The sequence below is a fragment of the Carettochelys insculpta genome, chromosome 10 (assembly GCF_033958435.1).
Source record: "Carettochelys insculpta isolate YL-2023 chromosome 10, ASM3395843v1, whole genome shotgun sequence".
Taxonomy (NCBI): domain Eukaryota; kingdom Metazoa; phylum Chordata; order Testudines; family Carettochelyidae; genus Carettochelys; species Carettochelys insculpta.
This window is the reverse complement of record NC_134146.1, coordinates 47,940,883-47,960,508: the sequence shown is the minus strand read 5'-3', so window position 1 is coordinate 47,960,508 and position 19,626 is coordinate 47,940,883. Positions and strand designations below refer to the sequence as shown.

The window sequence follows — 19,626 nt, the reverse complement described above, 5'->3', positions numbered from 1 at the left end:
GACACGGCTTCCCCTACCCCAGCCCACCACCCGGGTTCTGCCTGCACCCCCCCCACCCCTCATGGCCCCCCCACTCACAGGCTTGGGTTGGAATAGTAAGAACCTGCGCCAAAAATCCCCAGCCAGCTTTTTCCTGCCTTGCTGAGAGCTAATGCTGCCACCTGGTGCTCTTAGAGCAGCAGAGCCTTTTCAACCATTTGAGGCTATTGCTTCTAAGCAGCTGCACATCTTCTAAAATGGCTGAAGCCTAAATTAGCCCACATTCACTAAACCCTCCTTGCAGCCTCCCTGAGGAGTAGGGGCAAAAGCACTCTACTATTTGTTAATGCTGCCACAAGCCCCCTGCAGACTGGTCTCTGCAGCAGGGAGGCAGGAAAATAAGGCAGCACTTCTCCATTCCCCCCAGGGTTTTGGAGGGGAAGACCGCTCCTCAGGGCAGCACTCCCCTCACGTTGCATGCCTGTGCTTTAAGTGCGTGTCACTTTAGTAATACCAGTACGAAAAAAACCCATGCAAACTGAAGTCAGCAGAACCTGCGCATCATCCTCATCACCCACAGGCTCAGCGCTCATTGGTGTCTAACGTCTCCCTCACTATTTTCTTCCATCTGGCCCTCTGCAGTGTGGGGTGGCTTAGTTTCAGTAGACTAGCTCTGCACCAATCTGCTATATCTCCTACCCATTCTCGGGGGGTGGGGGGAGGGGTGTCTGCCTCTCCTGTTGGAACCATCCATTATGCTAAATGCCAGGGTCTTGATTTTTAGTGCATCGTTTATTGTACGGCTATACCCAAATAGCTGTAACTTGTGTGGTAAACCTGCAGAAGGTTCTCTTGAGGCTGTATCTTCCTCTATAATTCCTCGCTGGTGACCTTCTGCATCTATCCGAGTCGTAGGCTCTTTCAATAGCTCCTCTTGAGTGCCAACATCCTTCTATTTGAAATTTTCATCGTCATCCGTGTCTCACAGCTGTATAACTTGCTGCTGAATACACATTTTCAAGCTGCTCAACTTTGTTCCTAAGCTAATCACTTTGCTTTTCCAGATCTTATCCATCACCTTCAAACTCACTCTTGCTTTTAGTGTAGATCATACATCATGTTCCTCCCGACACGTGAACTCCACGTTCTCTTATTCAATCCTGTCTACACCTATTTGCTTATCTCCAAATAAAATTGTTTTTGTTTTATCAATGTTCATGATCAGTCCATACTGCTTCCCTTTATTGTTTAACACATGCACCATTCTCACTAGCCTCTTCATCATCCACAAACCTCAAGTTAATTCTCATCACGTGCACTGATATCCCTTCTACCTCTTCAGTGACTCATGTACATGTTCACAGGCTGACCACTTCAGCTCTGGATTTTAATGGCAGTGCTTTCAGCAGGGCCAGGAGGTACACCAGCAGGTTCTTTAAAACATCGATGAAAGGTGGAGGTGTAATTTTAGCATCAGCTTGCACTAACTTACAAAGGGGAGCTGCTGTTTGAGTGGAGACAAAGCTGCTAGCAACGGTGTGACAGGTCACTCCCTCCCCAGCCCCAAGGATATGCACAGTACTGCAGCTTGCATGCAGAAGAGGCTTTCTTTCAGCACATTAAATTGCAATGTAAAAACATTAGAGATCAGATCAGGCCCTCCTGTGAAAGTCACACTGGAAATGGTATGAATACTTCATAGCGTGGGATTTCTCACAAGTTTTTGCTTTACGTTTCAGAATTTAGGTACAAGGGCAGTTTCTACCACCACTGCCCTTTTGCCGAGGGCAGAAGTTTGGAAGCTACCAGCCTAGTTGTCATTGTACAAATCCATCTGCTGCACTCACTCAGCTCGTGAAAGGAGATTCCTGGACTGGACAGCTGCAAGGCTAATGAAAGTGTCATGTTCTGTAACAGTCCAAGATGCAGCTTTTGCACAGGGAGCACAGATTTCATAGATGAGACATACATTAGTGTTAGGAACAACCCTTTTCTCCAACCCCTTGTTTCTTGCACGGCTCCCTCCCTACTAGAGATCTACACTAGAAATGTACACCAGTGAAACTCCACCCCTGCAGTGTCTCATGCTGTGGCCAGGAGTACTTGTCAGCTCACGAACTTCTCTGCTCTGAGAAGTGCTATCCCCTAGAATAATTAACTGGGTAGAGTTAATCTAAGCAAGGTGTGGATTTTTCACACCCTAGAGGAAGGTATGTTTCCCTAGACTGATATTCACATCTCCCCCTCAAGTTACATCAAATGGCCACAATCACCTTGACTCATGGCCCTGATTTACAACGGATAACCTCTCTTGTCATTTTCCTACATCCATACTTACCTTTGTATTTCCACTCTAGTTTATCTGAAGTGGGTTTTACCCACAAAAGCTTATCCCTGAAGAAACCCGTTAAGTTTCCAAGGTGTTACAGGAACTCCACCTCGTTTTACAGGTACAGCCAAGCAGTATAGACCTGCCTGTAAGCTAAGGGATCACCACATTACATCACGTTCACACCTATTATTCCAACTTCATTGTACAACTCATCTGGAGGACCTCTAAAACGGTCGTTGTATGTCACCCTACTGCGCATAGGGCTTTCAGAGGTACCTCTCAAGAAGCAAATGTACTAGGAATTGCTATGACCTAGCTTCATTGAGGCTTAGGAAAGGAAGAGTCCTTAGGTGCTTGCAGCTGAAGCAGGGGACCCTTTGTAGGCCAGCAAGTTTAGCTCAATATTTTTACACTAACACAGTACAGAATTCATTTTAATACTTAAAACAGCTTCTCTTTTAAAAGAGCTGTTAAGACATCAACACTGGAGTTCACAGAGATTCTCCCCTTACTCCTCCAAAATCGTCCACTTCAGTAGGGCCCATTTCTGATCAGGGCCAGTGTGCATCTGTTTCCAGCATGTGAGCTAATAGCCTTATCCAGCACCACTCAGATACTAGCGATAAATCCCATGAAGAGCCACAGAACATGTCTCTGAAGTTCTAGATCTCAGAGCATAAAGATGCTTTGCAGCAAATTTTATGTGCAAAGTACAGCACAGAACAGGAAACTCCCTCTCAAAATACACAGAAGCCACTTTTCAAACCCTTGGATGGTGTTGAGGAGAGCAGACTAGCCTATGATAGGGCACAGAGCATCTGCTGCTCTTACAGCTTCCATCTTTCTCTAAAACACAGACGTCTAACATTAATTGGTGAATTAAGAACTGGTACTTAAATTGCCCTTAAAGACAAGGGCACTGTGGAGGAAATGCTTAATCTTTAAAAAACAAAAACAAAAAAAAAAAGCCTGAGTACTACACCAAATAATCCAACTTTACAATGAAGCAAATGTTAATTTTACACAAGGAAACTGACAGACTAAGTGTCAGAGGGGTAGGCCAGTTAGTCTAGAAAGTGCCCACAAGGCTTCTTGTTTTTGAAGATACAGACTAACATATTTTGGAGCATAAGCTTTCGTGGGCAAAGACCCACGAAATGATGCCCCTGGCTACAAGGGAAACATAGCTGTAACTGCAAATGGCAGGAGGAATCCAGATTCCGCCACTCATTTGCTCACCCCACTCAAAGAAGATACCTTTTGGTGTTCACAGCTGTTTTTTTCAGACTTCCTATTACCTTGGAAAAGATCCTTACGTGTGGGCTGTAGGCCCAGCGCTTAACATGGGAATTCCTCTCCTTATCTATGCAAATATTAAAGCACTTTAAAATAGGTGTAGTTTCACTATCCTGCCCTGCCCTCTACACCGTGCTATACTACTCAAGTACATGAGCCACACAGAGGTATTTCAGCTCTATCTGCTTGGTATGCAAAGGAATGAAAAAGACGACTTGTTAGAAGAGATTCATGACAGATGGTCAGTCAATGTTCCAGTAAGTGGCTAGGGCAACTGACAGACCTGTCACACTGAGTTCTGCCACAGTAGTGAAAAGCATGTTTCAAGAAGTTCTAAAACTCCCATTGTGTGTTTGGTATAATCCATTAGACAACTTATCTTAACGCTACATGACATCTAAAATCTGAACAGTCTAGATTTATACAATGGATTTGCTCTGTCCAGCTGGCCAAGTTTCATTTAATCTCCATTATTTCAGTTAGGGGAATAGAGACAGGTTTCCGCTCTTCCCTTCTTCTATGTTGGTCCAGGCAGGAAGTCTCAATTCCAAGCCCCACACACTTCACTCCCTATATATTTTATATCAGGCAGTAATAAAACAGGAAAAAGACAGCTGAGGCATCATTAGCTGTCAGAATTAAAAGCAAAGAAGGCAGTGATTCTCTCAGGCATTAAATTCCACCAGTGTGCACGCTTTATATTTAGGTTCTCTTTCCAACCCAGAAGGCTAGAAACTTTCATTGAGTTCAGTTTCCGGAACTATGAATATTGTATATGGGGTATATAAAGCTGCAGCAAGCAACACCACCAGGTTCTTTCACATCAGAACGTACCTTAAAAAAAGATTTGCCCACACCCTAACAATTTTTCTTGGTTAGCTTCTTCCTCTCCTATGCTTTCAGACAGTACAGTTTTAAAATCACAGACCTCTCTCTCTCTCTGTGTGTGTGTGTATATATCTTACCCTCTATCCTGAGCTGCTACATGCCTTCCAAATCGCAACTTCACAGAGCTCTCTGACCAACTGCCACTCAAATGCCCACCCAGAATAGAGCCCTGCATGGGACAGCCTATTTTTTAATTCTGCTCCAACACACTCCTGTTATGACACTACACAGGGCTCTAACAGGAGCACCATGCAGGCCTCTAATCTGGAGCTTGCTTGCTTTCCTGTCCGATTGGTAACACAGAAGCACTTGATGAAGAATGGCAGCAAAACATGCACCAGTTCAGGCCCTTTAATCTGTCTGAGACAGGTGCCGAAGCACAAAAAAAAAAAAAAAAAAAAAAAAAGATAAAACATTCTGCATTTTTACAGCAAAAACCTACAGAAATTTATAGGGGAAAAAAATCTTTTTGTACATGGGGTAAAACGTTATAAATTCAAGACAACTCACAGACAAGGGGAACTCCCATATCTAGCACTCATTTCTTTAAAAAGTTCACTTGACTAGCCAGGTAGACAAGCTGGCTCTCTTTGAAATGATCATTACTTTTCCCAAGCGGCTCACAGTACTGCTTTGCATCTTGGAATGTCCTCAGAAGGCTCCGTGTCCAAACAAGGTGACAGAATAAAAACCCCGGAGTCCTTTCAAATAGTGGGGGAAGGAAGGAAAAGGGAACGCTTAGGCATCAAATTTTATCTTCTTCCCTTGTGGCTTGTGTTCTCCTCCTCCTCTGCCTCCCCGGAAGCCACCTCCTCTACCTGGAAATAAATTGCAGAAGAGATTACAAACCAAAAGTTGTATTTAGTTTGACTTGGAAGTCGGTATCCCCTCCAACCCCATGAGCCTGGAAAGCGACAGCACATGCAAAAGGAAGCATGTTAGTACCCTAAAGTGCCACCACAGAGAAACTGAAAGCAGGTGCCTGGCTTAGTATTGCCAGAGAACAGCTTAGATAAAGTCAAAGGCTGAAGGGGATAACATGCCAAACCTCAGTTATATTTTCTTTGTACCTCCAAATCCTCTGCCGCCGCCCCGTCCACCGAATCCACCTCTGCCACCCCGTCCTCCTCTTCCTCCACGTCCGCCGAATCCACCACCTCGCTGAATATCTCCCTTGGGCTTGGCATAGTCAAGGGTCACTTTGTTTCCATCAATCTCTCCATCCTCCATGGCTTCTTTAGCTGCTTTGGCATCTTCTGGGCAGCTGAAGTCCACAAACCCAAATCTATGCAAGGCAGTGAAAAGCAAGAGTTCACCTTCCACAGTACAGTTCTACCCTACCCCAGCATACCACAGATGCTGAAGAGCAACACAATAATGTATGCATAAAGGAAAAAAAAGGCATGCTGGGAGGTACGGGGGTGTGTGTCTGTTCAATTCAACAATATTTGAAAGCCAGACTTTTAGGATGGTGGGAAGCCAAAGTTTAGTTTGTTAACACTTGCTGCCATCTTTTAACATGCTTTAAGGAGACAGTTACAGAAATGTCTCCTGTACTTAAAAAAAAAAAAAAACACTCATTTGTACATCCATTGTGATGACATTTTAAAAATTGGAAAAGTGAGAAACAATGTAACCAGCTCGAGTGCATAAGGAAAGGTTGGGCCTAAGCTAAATTTCAAAGTAGAATGCTTGCTTCAAGTTCCATACTCAGCTACAGATTAGCTGCATCTTCACAAACCCTTCTGTCCAAATTACGGTGTGTGTAACATTGGACCAGAGATCAAAGTTGTGACACTTACATAGCCCACCAGAGGCTAGACTGGATCAACTGCTACGAACTACATGCTGCGATGGAAGGGGCCAAGAGAATATATGCAACCCCCACATAACTCAAATTTCGCATAAGGTGGGGGAGGGGGACCTCTCCCTCCTCCTCTGGTCCTTGGGGAGCCTGGAGCCAGGTGCAGGACCATCTGGCAAGTTTCCTGGCTCCCTACTCCTCCAAGCCCCCAGTAGCACCTGGGGGTCTGGCTCTCAGCTCCCTGGGACTTGGGGGGAAGCCCCTCAGCCACAGGGAGCAGGAAGCCAGATGCAGTAGTGTGTGGTTCCCCGGGGGGATGTCCCCCACAACTCCCCCCGCCCCACCCAGCAGCAGTGTCCTCCTGGCTTTCCTCAGCTGGGGGAAGCCATAGGAAAACCTTGCTCCTCCAGGCTCCAGCTGCCCATTTCCTCCAGGTGGCTGGAGCCCGGGATTTTGACATTTGTATTAAAGCAGGCATTTACTGTAAAACCAGATCCTCCATGAAAAGCTTTCGATACTAAACCTCTGGCAATTTACAATACCACCCTGCCATGAGTCACACAGTGTTATCGAAGACCACATATACAGTGTTCCACAGCCTTGGCTAATCACCCATCTAAAGCCAGAAGGGGAACATGCCAGCACTGAGCACTTGATATTCTTCTCGTGCGAATCCATAGGCTGCCACTGCTTCTATGGCAGGAAGGAGCTCACTGAGAAGACAGGATGTTATACGTTTACTGCTCACAGGTATAACCGAATATCCATAACTGCATGACCATTTCCTCATGGCAACTTGTCATGTTATGCCAACCCAAGGCCAATTAGGATTTCAATCACTTAATCTCGGCCACTTCCAAGAGGAAGTGAATTATATGACCTCAGGAGTTTACCGTACCCTTTGGATGACCCAGTGTCTCTGTCCATGACTATTCTGGCATTGATAGAGCCCTCAAATGACTCCCTCAATGTCTCTTCTGTGGTGTCCTCAGAAAGACCCTTGACAAACAGTGTTTTGGTTTGTTCTAAAAGAAAAAGAATCCACTTTGGTAAAGTTTCTGCCTTAAGCAAAACACACAAGACAGGTTCTCAGCCAAACGTACACGAAGCCCTTTTATGTTAAAGGCTAGCCAATTAAATGCTGTGGAGTATTGAGATGTCAGATAAAATCCAATATCTACACCAAAACATAAGGTTGCTTTTCTGGGCCACAGCTACAAACATAGAAAAGCCACTTTAGATGTTTTTTGGCCAACGCAGAAAAAGAAAATATATTTCTTTCGAGATTTTTAAAAGAGGGGGAAAAATTAGCAGCTTATTCTGCCAAGACAATCCTCTGGCCTCATTTCCTGACCTGGAAAGAAGCTGTCCTTTTAAGTCTTAAAGCGTCTAAAACAAAAACGGTCACAAAAAACAAGCTTAGTCACAAAAGACAATTATATTTTAGGGATGTAAAATCTCATTTAATTGGTTAACCAACTAACTGGGGCAGAGGGGCAAAGACAAACTGCCTCCAGCCCAAGAAGCCTTCCCAGCTGTACCCCCAGAGGGTGGTACTCTGGCTCAGCTGGAGCTCCCATCTGCTTGGGGTGTGGGCAGTGAGGGGGGAAGATGCAGCCCATTGTGGTCAGAGTAGCCCTGGTGGTCCCTGGCACACTGCGGGCAGAGTCACTCCAGCCCAGGCAGCCCCATCTGTGGCAAGGGGGCCTGTTCAGCTCTCCACCACCCAAACGCTGGCTAGAGTGGCCGTGAAGGGCTGGAGCAACCCCATGTCCACAGTGGGCTGCTCCAGCCCCTGCTGGTTAGCCATTAACATCTCTGTTACAATTAACACAATTTGATAAGTGCTCAACTAACCAGGAGGATTTGAGATTTATCAGTTCTCTCAGTCCTTATATCCAACTCTTAAGTCTCACTCTGGCTTCTCAGATGCTAGAACAGTGAACCAAGAGCAGGTCTAATCCACCCCATTTGTACATGTCCAATGATTTTAGGAGAACAGAACTATGTGCACATAAACTACACCTCAAAACCACGTCAGGATCAAGCATAGGGCACTTACGATTAAATCCGCCTCTCATGTTACCACTGCCTTTCTGTCCAGGTGGTGCACTGAATTCTAGTCTGATTGTTCTGCCTTCAATTTCTGTGTTGTTACAGGAATTCAAAGCTTCTTTAGCATCTTCAAATGTGGAAAATTCTACAAATGCGTATCTAGAAGAAGAGAAAAAGTCTAATCAGATTGGAGATTTGATTCCATATGGGCAGTATGACTAGTTCTGTGCTAATACTCAAATCTTTACTAGAGAGGGCAGGATCACGCAGGTTTTGTCAGTCTGCCATTTCCATTCATTCACTAAAACATAAGATCAAGTGCAGTTACTTCTGAAAGGAACAGAAACGAATCCCACTGTTACGTACCCCTTAGGCTTGCCTTGGTTATTCTGTGGCATTCTGATAGCAGATGCTTTTTCAAACAATTCTTGAAGTGCCTCCTCTGTTGCATTGTATGAAAGATTGTTCACAATTAGAGTCTTTGACTCTCCACCTATCAGGAAAGAAAGGCAGCTCAGAACTGCACACTTACAAGCAAACTATTCTGAACTAAATCAACAGCTTTCAGGAGCCACAGAGAATGGAGATTATGTATCTTCACTTACTATGGTATCTGCCACAGTTACTGCAAACAAGCACAACTCTATCCAATAATCCTCATGCTTAACTAGCATACTGCATGTCAGAGTAACTGGTACCTAGACTAGCTAAACTCTTCAGAGTTAGAAACTCAACTCAGGCAGCTTAAGTATGAGCTGATGAATAATCTCTTACCTACTACTACACAGCAATAGCCATTTGATTTAAAAAAACCCTACAACTATCTAAAATGGTATTAAATTCATAAGGTTGAAAGCTGGAAGAAAAGATGGAGACATACACAAGATTCCCTCCATGCTACCCAAAGGATTTCCAATGAACTGCCACAATTCCCCTGTGATTGGAACACAGTTTATCTAGTCACTTGTTTGTCTGTCTTGGCTATAGTGCACCTTTAGCATATCATAGTAACACGTATAAATACCTTTCTGTGTCTCCTGATAGCTCTTCTCTCCTGTGTAGTCTAAGACAATGGCACGACCCTCGATTTCAATGCCCTGCTTCTCCTCTAGTGCCTTGTCTGCCTCAGCTTCTGTTTTAAACTCTATATAGGCAATCCTAGAATGATAAAGACAGCAGAGGAACAAGCTGTTTTTTTGAAGAGCACTGAATATGCACAAAAAGCTAAAACCCAAACAATACTTTTGGGACAAGTAATATTTAGTTTCACTATTGTCAGCAGATCCCAAAGAGAGCAAAAAGGAATTGACAACACAAGCTCCAGGAAAAAGTTTACATATGAAATAAAATGCCACAAATTGTCACAGCCACATACCCTTTGTTGCTTCCATCCTTGCCAGCCACTAGCCTGATTTCTAGCGCATCTTCAAATACTTCTTTCAATTCATCCTGAGTTATACGGTAAGGCAGATTCTTCACGAAGAGTGTTCGGGCATCTCGCTCTACAAAAAGAAAAAGCTTCTCTAGTGCACTGTAACACAGTGAACTGTTTGATTTAGCCTGCCAGCTTCAGGAAAGCCAAAGTCAGTCATTTATATCACCAGACAACAAGAGAAAGATATATTTGTGCCAGGGACAGTTGTAATTTTACATGCCGAGGTCTAAATCTAGACCTAAAAGGAGAAATCTCTTTACCACATACTGGTTGCTGCTGCTACGAACATTTCCAAGATAACATGAACATTATTTTAAATGTTGTCACCATACTTGAACCATACTTCTAAAATTATCTTATACCACTTTAGTCAAAGAAAAACAGCCTGCTTAAGATTTTTTCAGTCAGCTGGGCGAGTTACATATATCTTTCACTTAAGAGGAGATCTACACACCCTAGGCATGACACCTTTGAAAATCTCAACCCTCAAAAATAACACGGCTCTCATAAATGAGTGTTGAGCTTGGATACCCAGAACTTGTTACATCAACTTTTATTACTTAGTCTAATAGCTTCTTATTAAGAACAAAGCATTTATACCAAAAGTACAATTCCTTCTTTGAATAGTATGAGAGCACAACAAAAATATGGTTTTAAGAAACTGACCATTTCTGCAGGTTTTCCACAACCAGCACTGGCCAGTGGCAGGCAGTCACTGGCCTGGTGACCATAATGTTTATTACTCAGAATTCTAGCAGATACAGGATGAAAATTTTCATACCTTTCTTTGTTTCCTTAATGAGTTCTTTACTCCTTGCTTTCTCCAGTTTGAGTTCCAAACCCATGAATTTCTTCCCATTGAATTCAAGGGATTTATCCAGATCCTCTGCTGATGAAAAGTCTACATAGCCAAACCGCCTGAAAGAAGAGAGCATTTTGTAAGAGTGTGGTTGGTAACGATTATGTCTACACTTCATTCTATACCATGGTCTATTGCAATTAGGGCTTACGGACTTACTGTTTTCAAACCCATGCTTGAGCACCCACGTGGCATTGTAAATTGGAGTTTACAATTGCTGGACTCAGGTCTCACAGACAAGCTAATGCACACACCCTGTAAGATGACCCGGGCTTGGATCAGTATCACAGTGGGACCCCACAGGGCTGAAGCCCTGCTTGCTCACTGATATGAGCCAAAGTCTACACTATGAAATAAAGTTGAACATATCACATCTGTAACACTGGATTTTAGAGTCAAAGTTGAGTATCTGCACCTGCCCATGAAGTCAATTTAGTGCGTCCCCACTAGGCACCAAAATTTGACTGCTGCAGCAGTGCATTGTGGGAACCTATCCCACAGTTCTCTGAGCCCCATTGCATTCTGGGCTTTCACTGCTGCATTATGGGAAAAAAAGTTACCTACAACCCTCTCACACTTCATTGCCTTCAAAACAAAACGCCATTCTGCAGAAGTCTCTTCCCCAGTGAGATATCTGGTTTGTCTGAATCAGACCTTCTAACCATACGTGCCATGATAGCATCTACCTTCATCTTCCCAGACTGCACTGCCCTCATTCCCTCCCTTTGAAGCCAAATGGCCCATTTTCCAAAGGAAATTAGAAGTGGTGAATCCCAGAGCACATTGGTGTCCAGTGGTTAATATCACTCAGAAGAAAAGAAAGACAGAGTGCCTCACTTTCTAGTGGTCAGTCTCTTCCCCCATTGAAAATCAGTGGGCCCCTGAGGGAAGAACACCTACAGAAATGCGTACGGCAGCCATGCGGACTGGCAACAGTGTTCAGGCTACAATAATCTGTGAACCTTTCCCAGTTCTGTGTCATGCCAACTGGAACCTCACCGGTCTCCTGGGAAAAGCACACCTGTACATTTTCTGTAGTTCAGTAGAGCTGGGGTCCCCCCTCAAGGAATATTCTGCCTGCAAATAGCAATGGTACTTTTCTCTGTTCTGACTGTGCCATGCTAAAAGGAACCTCACTGGTCCTCAGGTGAGACACCACTGTGTACAGCAGCCAAGAGGACTGGCAAAGGTGCTCAGGCTCCGAGTATTTGTGCAGCAAACAGGACACCACAAAGACTGAGCAGCTCCCCTGAGCCACGCACAGGGGGTGGGGGTGGATGGCGGCTAGCCTACAATTCACCACTGGCCAGGGCTGGCCCCTCAATCCTCTGGAGCCAGGGATCACGAGGCTCCCATTACCACAGAGTATGCACCAGGCTTGGGGTGGGGGGGGGGGGTGCTCACAATTCAGCATTGGCCAGGGCACCGTGACAACAGCCATCCAGCCCCCAAAAATCTCTGTCATGGGGAGAGACTTCCCCCTACAGACAGGCACCCCGCAAATCTTTCCTGCCTTTGGAGAGTTCACCATGCATAAGCCAGGACATGCTGCTGTCTGGAAACATGGTCCACACTGTGCGGTACACACGTGTTTTTATCATGTGGGGGTCTAGCCACATGGTGTGGTTGGGTGGAAGACAGACCCCTGACTGCACAGGAGGATGGACTGCTGCAGTACAAACATGACCCACAGAAAAGAAAGTTTCTCATCCCCTCAAACAAGCATAACCCCCACAGCCTAGCCACCATGTGGCATGATGGGGCAGGGGCTGGCCTGCCAGCTGCATGGTGCTGGGGGAGCCTAGCCACAGAGGAAGGCTACCATGTACAAATGTGGAGAACAGGGAAAAAAGCAGCTCAGTCTCTCCTGCTATATCCTGTGCAGGGAAGAACCCTTCACCCCACGAAGGACATGATGCCACACTGTCTGGTCCTCGCAGCCAAGCTGCCATGTTGGGGTGGGAGCAAGCCTGCAAGACGAAATGAGTCTCTGGCTCTCCTGATGGTTCCATGCTGGAGCTCTGTAAAGTAGCTAAATGCAATTGCCACGCTGATCATAAAGAAAAATTCAAAATGCTGGGCTTCCCGTTTCCTACTTCCTGCTCCCCTGGAGTACGGCAAAGGGCATCTCGAGGGGCATTGTGCGATGGTTTTCGGGGCTAATAAAAATCAATTTTAACCCTGATTAATCTATACTCTTTCAGCTCCGCATCACGAATTCAATTTTTTTTATTAACTTAGTTAGGAAGTCAGCGGTACAGAAGTCGGTGTTACAGCTGCTTAGAACCTATCTGAGTGCTGGGGTGTAAACACAGAAAAAACACCCAACCAACCATAAAGCCTTAATTTCAACTATCTCCTAGCGCAGACCAGGCTTCACTGACATGTGGGGGTGGAAAAGGGACTTAAATCCAGTCCTAATTCAGGTTTGAACTTGAGTGTACACATTTCATCAGAGCAGCCTTCAAAAAAAGAATTAAAGATTGAAACAGCTTTACAGCAGAAACCATAAAACGAAATGTTCCACAACTCATCGTGGTGTAGGAGCACAGCTCTTTGGACGTGAAATCTATCATGTTGATCGCTTTATTGGGACAGCAAGTTTTTAGACTGGAATTCAAATTCCTTAAGCACAGTTACAGCTCAGCTACAAGGTGAGCTAGTATATGCTTTTAATGCAGCCCTGAGTTCAAATCCAAGTCAGACAACTAGGAAGAATTGTGAAACTTTAAATAATTTCAGAATTCAGAAACTGAATTTCCCTGAGACACTCAAAAAGTAACTCTTTAGAAAGTATTACAGCTTAGATTCAGATGTGTCAAACAAGACTATATCTAAACTGCACAAAATGAAGAGTGCAGCCCTCCTACTTAGTATGACCATGTGACTTGAAGCAGGTCCTGGGACAGGTGTGGGCAAAATGCAGCCCCACCAGGACCCTCAGGCAGGCCCACTGCCTGTGGCACCCCTACACAATCTTGCAGGAAAGCATGACTGCCCACCCTGGGGCTCATAGAGCACATGGTCCTTGCAGTTGACAGTTCTGAGCCTGGCATGGAAAGCAGCGAGCCTGCCTGAGAGTCCAGTTGGTCAGGGGCTACCTTGGTAAGCACCTCTCCACTACAGCCTACACCTGGCATGCCCCCACCCAACCCCAGATCACAACCTCCTCTCCCCCCTACCTGCCCCCATCAGACCATGAACTTCCTCCCCCCAGGGTCAGAATCCCTTTTTGCACCCATACACCTACCCCATCCTGGACACTGAACCCCTCCTGAACCTCAATCCCTGCCCTGAGCTCTCTTCTGAGCCTAGCCTAGATCTCACTCCTCCTCCATTAATAGCACGGGAGAGTGCAGCTACTGACCACTTCTCAAGCTCTGGGACTGCCCCTCCCCAGGGAAAAATTATTGTCCCGGAAAGCGGCCTCTCTTGTTCAGAGTAACGTAAGGCTCAACTTGATCCAACAGTGCCACGCACCATCCAGTGACCATTAACCATACAAAGAGAAAATGGCAGCAGAAAACAGCGAAGAACTTACTTGGAGCCACCAATTCTGACTTGCAGAACTGGAAGGTTTTTCTTGCCGAAGAACTCCTTGATGGCAGCCTTCAGCTCCTCATAGTCCTTGCTGGCGTTCAAGTTTCCCATGAACAGGGAAAAAGCCGAAGCAGTTTCTTTAAGAAAAAGGTTAAGTTCCATGAGGCAAGTTGAAGGATGATTATAGCAAAATGCCTCCAATTTGAAGCAGTATAGCACATCAGACTGAAAGTCACATCAGACTTCAGTATTAAGCCCCTATATTCATCATTTGTGCTAGCAGGACCACATAAAACCCAAAGATTCAAACTGCATAGTGCAAGCTCCCCCGCTATTGCCTTCCCGTATGAAATGTCCTGGAGCACTGCAGTAAAGGGAATCTTGACTTTAGTTACAGTCAAAAGTGCAGATCAAGAAGCACCATGAAAGCTTACCTTCAGTTTTTTTCTTCTTGGCTTCTGGGACGCTTTTTTGCTTGGGCATTTCCTTCTTTCGTTTTCCAGAAACTTCCTTTGCAGATTCTGTGATTCAAGAAAATACACCAGAAGGATTTTAGAATAAAAATACGGCATTCGCTGACAACCTCCCTTTCCACTCCTTGTCATGCTGAATCAGTACTTGACTATCTTGAGAAACTTTCATTGTGATTTTCATCACATCAATTCTAACAGTTCATCACTTCCAGCTTGGGTTTGACATACTTCTTGCTGCTGTATATGGCAGCAGTGATCTATACAAATATGCAACATTCAACTCACCTTCCTCTTCTTCTTCATCATCGTCATCCTCCTCCTCGTCGTCGTCGTCGTCCTCCTCCTCCTCACCTTCGTCATCATCCTCTTCAGAATCTGCCTTTGCTTGCACCGGAACAGCTTTCACTGGAGTAGCTTTCTTTCCTTTGGCTGGGGTTGTATCCATTGCCTCATCTTCAGAGTCTGAAACATCAAAGCAAACGATGCTTCTTGGGAATGCACAACTGGGCAAGGAATGTCCACCATCATTTCCCCTCTGGTAACGTGCCATGCCTCTCACCCTTTCATCTTGTCCATTTCAATTTGTAAGTGCTTTGGGGAAGGAATTCAATGTGCGTTTTACAGAGTTTAACAACTGGATCCTGGACCTGACCGAAGTCACTTAGCCTATATCTGCAACGCAATAAAACACCTGCAGCTGGTCATCTGACACGGGCCAGGCAGGGGCATTTTATTGTCATGTAGATGCACCCCAACTTTCCATTAGGGGAAGACAGTAACAAGGATCACAGAAAATAGGAGTAGGAAATAGCTGTTGAATGCCAACAGACTCTATTTCTAGATGTCACAGATTAGTAACATTAGATCTGATATATGTAAAATAGGGAAACTGGTTTTAACATAAAGAGCTCAATATTATCATCATTTAGTGTCACACCAGCCTCTGTGGGTTCAAGCAACCTCACAATTTACAAGTTTTGTATCAGCACTGTACTAGCTAAGCCTTCTCATAACCTGTGTAGCATACATACCATCCTCCTCTTCATCATCGTCCTCATCCTCGTCCTCATCCTCAGATTCTTGTTTTGCTGGTACTGCCACAGGTTTTGCTGGTGAAGGTTTTTTGACTGCAGGCTTCACAGGCATTACCACTTCCTCCTCCTCCTCAGACTCATCTGTAATGAGAGTTTATCATTTACTTGTCTGCATGCTTTTATAAACAAGCATTTATCCTGTTAATTCAGATTTACTCAAGGAAAGTACTGTGCAATGTTGGTACAGAAAACAGTGGGGGAAAAAAAACCAAGGAATTAATTGTTGGATTGAACCATACACAACAGAGGGCCCCTTCAACTTCCTCCAGACAGCTCTCCTACTCTAACGCAGGGCTGACCCCTTACCTTTCCTATACAGTAAACTCCCGAAATGCACAATTTCAGGTTACACTTAACTCACATTAACACACATTAAGCACAATTCCAATTCCCACTTGCTCCGACCCTGGCTCAACCATTCCTGGACTTGCACCATGTCCTCGGTTCAACGCCCCTCCCCACCCACTTGTACAGCTCTGGCTCATCTCCATCCCAACCTTTTAGCCCTAACCCACCACAGTCTTAACCCTCTGCCTCCCTCCCCATGGCCTCAACCCACCACCAGGCTTAAACCTCCCCAACTGCCCACCTCCCTCCCCCACCACCGGAGCGTACCTCTCGAGAGGAGCTCCAGGTGCTCCTGCTGTTTGCCTGGCTGCAGCACATGCATGCTGCTGGGGAAAAAGCAGCCCCCCTCCTCGACTTATGCAAAATTCAAGTTATGCAAGAGTGAGTGGGAATGTAACCCTTGCATGGCTCAAGGGACTACTGTACTAACCTCATGCCTTGTTTAATAATTGCCATGTGTGCTGAGTTGCAGAATGCTTTGTAATATGGGTAACTAGGAGCTATTTGAGAGAAGGTAATTTTGTTCATAGATAAAGCACTTAACAGAAAAGTGAATTTTGACTTGCCAGAGTCATCTTCATCCTCCTCACTGTCATCATCATCATCGTCGTCCTCTTCTTCCTCCTCCTCTTCCATTTCTATTTTCTTTGCATTTTTCCCATTTTTAGCTCCTTTGGCTGGAGTGGCAACTGCCTTCTTGGCTGGAATAGCAATTGCCTTCTTGGCTTGTGTGGCAGCCTTTTTGCCAAGTGTAACTGCTGCTTTTGGAATTACTACTTTCTTCTGAGGAACAACCTTAGAGACAGAAAGCAACCAAATGAGTGCTTACAACTCATAACTTAGATTATTCTCTCCTTATAACAAATTTACTTCAGATTTACAAACCTACAGCTAGAGTTACCACTACCAAACCAATAAGACCATTCATCAAACTAGCTCCTATGCTGGAGTGTCTAGTCATATGGCAAGGATCGTTCTGTAGAGCCACGCTGGCGGCTCACCATGAACCAAAGGACTGTCCCTCATTTACATAAGTACTATAAATGTCCCTGCTAAATAAGAACTTGTGTCACTTCTACATCTGTTTTTGGCACCCCTCTGCTTCCATATAGAGAACGTTTGGAGATGGTGAGGTTAGCAAATATAAAGAAAAATCAACATATGTACAGAATACTATCAGATGCCTTTTCTGACAGAACTACCTTTTTATGAGAAGTGCCCACACTTAGCTAATTTAAAGACTCTCCCCTATCTAGATGACAAGGCTGGAGAACCCTCAACCCACAGTCCAAATCTGGACCACAGCTGGCCTGAATCTAACCCCTGAGGCTAGGGGCTCCTTTCCCCAGCATCCATCCTGTGGTGGCGTGGAGCACCAAGACTTGCAGGCTGGACAGGCAAACCAGGGTCCAGATTGGCCCCAACAGAATCTGCTGGGTGGAAAACAGGTAGAGGCCCTGCCACTGCTGCTCTTTCTTAACAACCCCAGCTGGGGGAATGGGAGCTCAGTTTGGAAAGGCTTCCCTCCATGTTTTCCCAGCAGTGGTGGGGGGGGAAGGTGGAGGAGGGGGGCAGGGACAGCATGCAGAGGTAAGTACCCCCTCTCGCCCAGATCTCCCCCATGTCCACTGATGTCCCCATGCACCTAACTTCCATTTCAGATCAACCAACCCCAGCCCACTTCTGCACCCTCTCCCCCACACCCCAAACACTAACCTGCTCCTGGCACCCTCCCTCCCATTCAGATCCCTCACCTGCTCCCTTCCTGCACACAGAAATCCCCATTTTTGGTCCCACCCCAGGCCCAAGAAGAGTTCATCTCAGCCACCTACTTCCCGTGGCATGGAAGTATGAGGGGAGTGCGGTATCTCAGTCAGGGGACACACTAACGAGGGTTTTGTGGCCCTCAATGCAAAAAAGGCTCCCCAACCCCTGCTCAATGGGGAAGGAACAAGCAGGAGAATACAATTACTTTACTAGTCAAGAATCCAGCCTTTCCCCAAAAAACTCAGAACTTTACAGTACATCTGAAATCGCTGTCTCGCCTATTGTATTTATTCCCGTATTTCATTCACCCAAAGCTTTGGGGTTGTGTCTCCCAAATGAACAATTTATTCCTTAAGTAACACAGAGCAAACTAGAATGCAGATGTAAAATGAGCACCTCTTCCTCTGAGGAGTCGTCCTCCCCACTATCTTCTACCTCCTTTGGGGGAGGAGGAACAGACACTTTTTTCTGTTTGGCTTGATTCTTCGGACTCTGACGGAGAAAACAGGAACATATATTAAAGTTCACCCACTTAAATTTTCCCCTTCGTAATTTAAAAACGTCTCAGAAGGTAACGTACACTAAACCGCAAAACATTTTGGCCAATTTCCACTTTGATCTTTTAGCAAAACTGCTTCCAAACCGTGCTTGCCCACAGGATGATTTCAGCTGTGGGGGTGTCTGAGTCAGGCGTAGCAGCACCACCTTACGGCATAGAATTTAGAAATCTACTAGACAGGCTCACGCCACTTTATGCCTCTAGCAGTGACCAACACGCTTTTCAGACCACTCAAAATCCCTGCTGGTGAACGCGAGACACGAGTGGAGCGAGGGGGTAGCGTGTTGTTGGAGCAACAGCTGCGACTGGGGGGAAAGCGGCTTTAGAGCCGCACGGAGCGGTTCCCGAGGCCGCTCGCCGTGTGCTGCCAACACGTGCGCAGGACGTTAATGAGGCAGAGCGACGGGGGAGGGAGGGACCCCTCTCCCGCGCTCGGAGCGAACCGCGCCGATCGCCAAGCCCGCCCCATGCCCCAGTGCAGCCGGACACCGGAAGTGCCGCGGTGCGCGGAGCAGGACCACAGCGCCGCGAACCACGCGGGACGTGCAAGGCCCCGTGCCCACTGCCCCGGGAACACCACGTGGCCTCCTCCCCCCCCACGCGGCGCACGCAGCCTGAGGCCTTCCCATCCGGCAGCGCGAGACGCCGGCTCCGCCCCCACTCCCACCCCCCGCGCGCGCGCCGACGGGCCAGCTTCCGCCGCGAGCTCCGAGGGGAGCCTAGAAACCCTCTCCCCGCCCCCCCCCCCCAACGGGCGAAAAGGGGCCTGGAAACCGCTCCGAACCCTGCGGTCCGTTGCGGGGGCGGCAGGCGGCAACCGGCCGCGCAGGCCGGGACAAGCCGCGCGAGGCCTCCGGGAGGGCAGGGATTTAAACCCCCCACCCCACGGGACAGGCAAACCCGGGCCCGGCCCCCGAAGAGCGGCCGCGCGCCCGCTCTGAGGTACGCGGGCTGAAGGGGCCGCCTGGGCCTTCGGCTGGCCGCGCTGGGGCCTGGCCGCGGCGCGCGCCCCTCCAGGCCTAGCGCCCCCGGCGCGCCTCACCTTGGCGATCTTTACCATGATGGCGGGTGGGCTGGTGGACAAGAGCCGTGTGCGACGAGCGGCCTCGGCGGGAGCAGCGACTCGAATGTGCCCCTGCACTGAAGTGAAAGAGCGAGCGCCGCCCTTCCCCCAGTCTCCCTCCCTTGTGCTTTGTC

At 46.7% G+C, this 19,626-nt stretch overlaps 1 protein-coding gene and 3 non-coding genes across 5 annotated transcripts; all 4 read right to left on the bottom strand.

Annotated features, from left to right (window-relative positions):
- Nucleotides 1-4,823: 4,823 nt before the first annotated feature.
- On the bottom strand, nucleotides 4,824-19,568 carry NCL (nucleolin). Of its 2 annotated transcripts, none has more exons than XM_075004303.1 (15): nucleotides 19,487-19,568; nucleotides 18,267-18,362; nucleotides 16,670-16,898; nucleotides 15,693-15,836; nucleotides 14,947-15,123; nucleotides 14,623-14,709; nucleotides 14,190-14,325; nucleotides 10,571-10,707; nucleotides 9,730-9,856; nucleotides 9,379-9,512; nucleotides 8,721-8,847; nucleotides 8,362-8,513; nucleotides 7,198-7,324; nucleotides 5,566-5,780; nucleotides 4,824-5,313 (listed from the first exon to the last, which is right to left on the bottom strand). In XM_075004303.1, exons 1-15 carry the CDS (start codon nucleotides 19,487-19,489, stop codon nucleotides 5,234-5,236), a joined length of 1,971 nt encoding a protein of 656 aa, XP_074860404.1. In that variant the 5' UTR covers nucleotides 19,490-19,568; the 3' UTR covers nucleotides 4,824-5,233. The 2 variants fall into 2 exon arrangements, with proteins under 2 accessions (XP_074860404.1, XP_074860405.1); XM_075004304.1 differs by having other exon boundaries at nucleotides 19,472-19,504.
- On the bottom strand, nucleotides 6,885-7,022 carry LOC142018753 (small nucleolar RNA SNORA75). Its single transcript, XR_012646923.1, has one exon. It is a non-coding gene; the product is annotated as a small nucleolar RNA SNORA75 (small nucleolar RNA).
- Nucleotides 14,404-14,466, bottom strand: LOC142018740 (small nucleolar RNA SNORD82). The gene has a single exon (XR_012646911.1). It is a non-coding gene; the product is annotated as a small nucleolar RNA SNORD82 (small nucleolar RNA).
- LOC142018741 (small nucleolar RNA SNORD20) lies at nucleotides 14,795-14,872 on the bottom strand. The gene has a single exon (XR_012646912.1). It is a non-coding gene; the product is annotated as a small nucleolar RNA SNORD20 (small nucleolar RNA).
- Nucleotides 19,569-19,626: the final 58 nt, after the last annotated feature.

What these genes read in the sequence shown, in the direction of transcription:
- NCL (XM_075004304.1), bottom strand. An exon ending in GGAGGATGAAGATGACTCTG is followed by an intron (nt 15,837 to 16,669) that starts GCAAGTCAAAAT and finishes CTCTCATTACAG; the next exon opens with ATGAGTCTGAGGAGGAGGAG. An exon ending in CATGAGAGGCGGATTTAATC is followed by an intron (nt 7,325 to 8,361) that starts GTAAGTGCCCTA and finishes TTTTTCTTTTAG; the next exon opens with AACAAACCAAAACACTGTTT.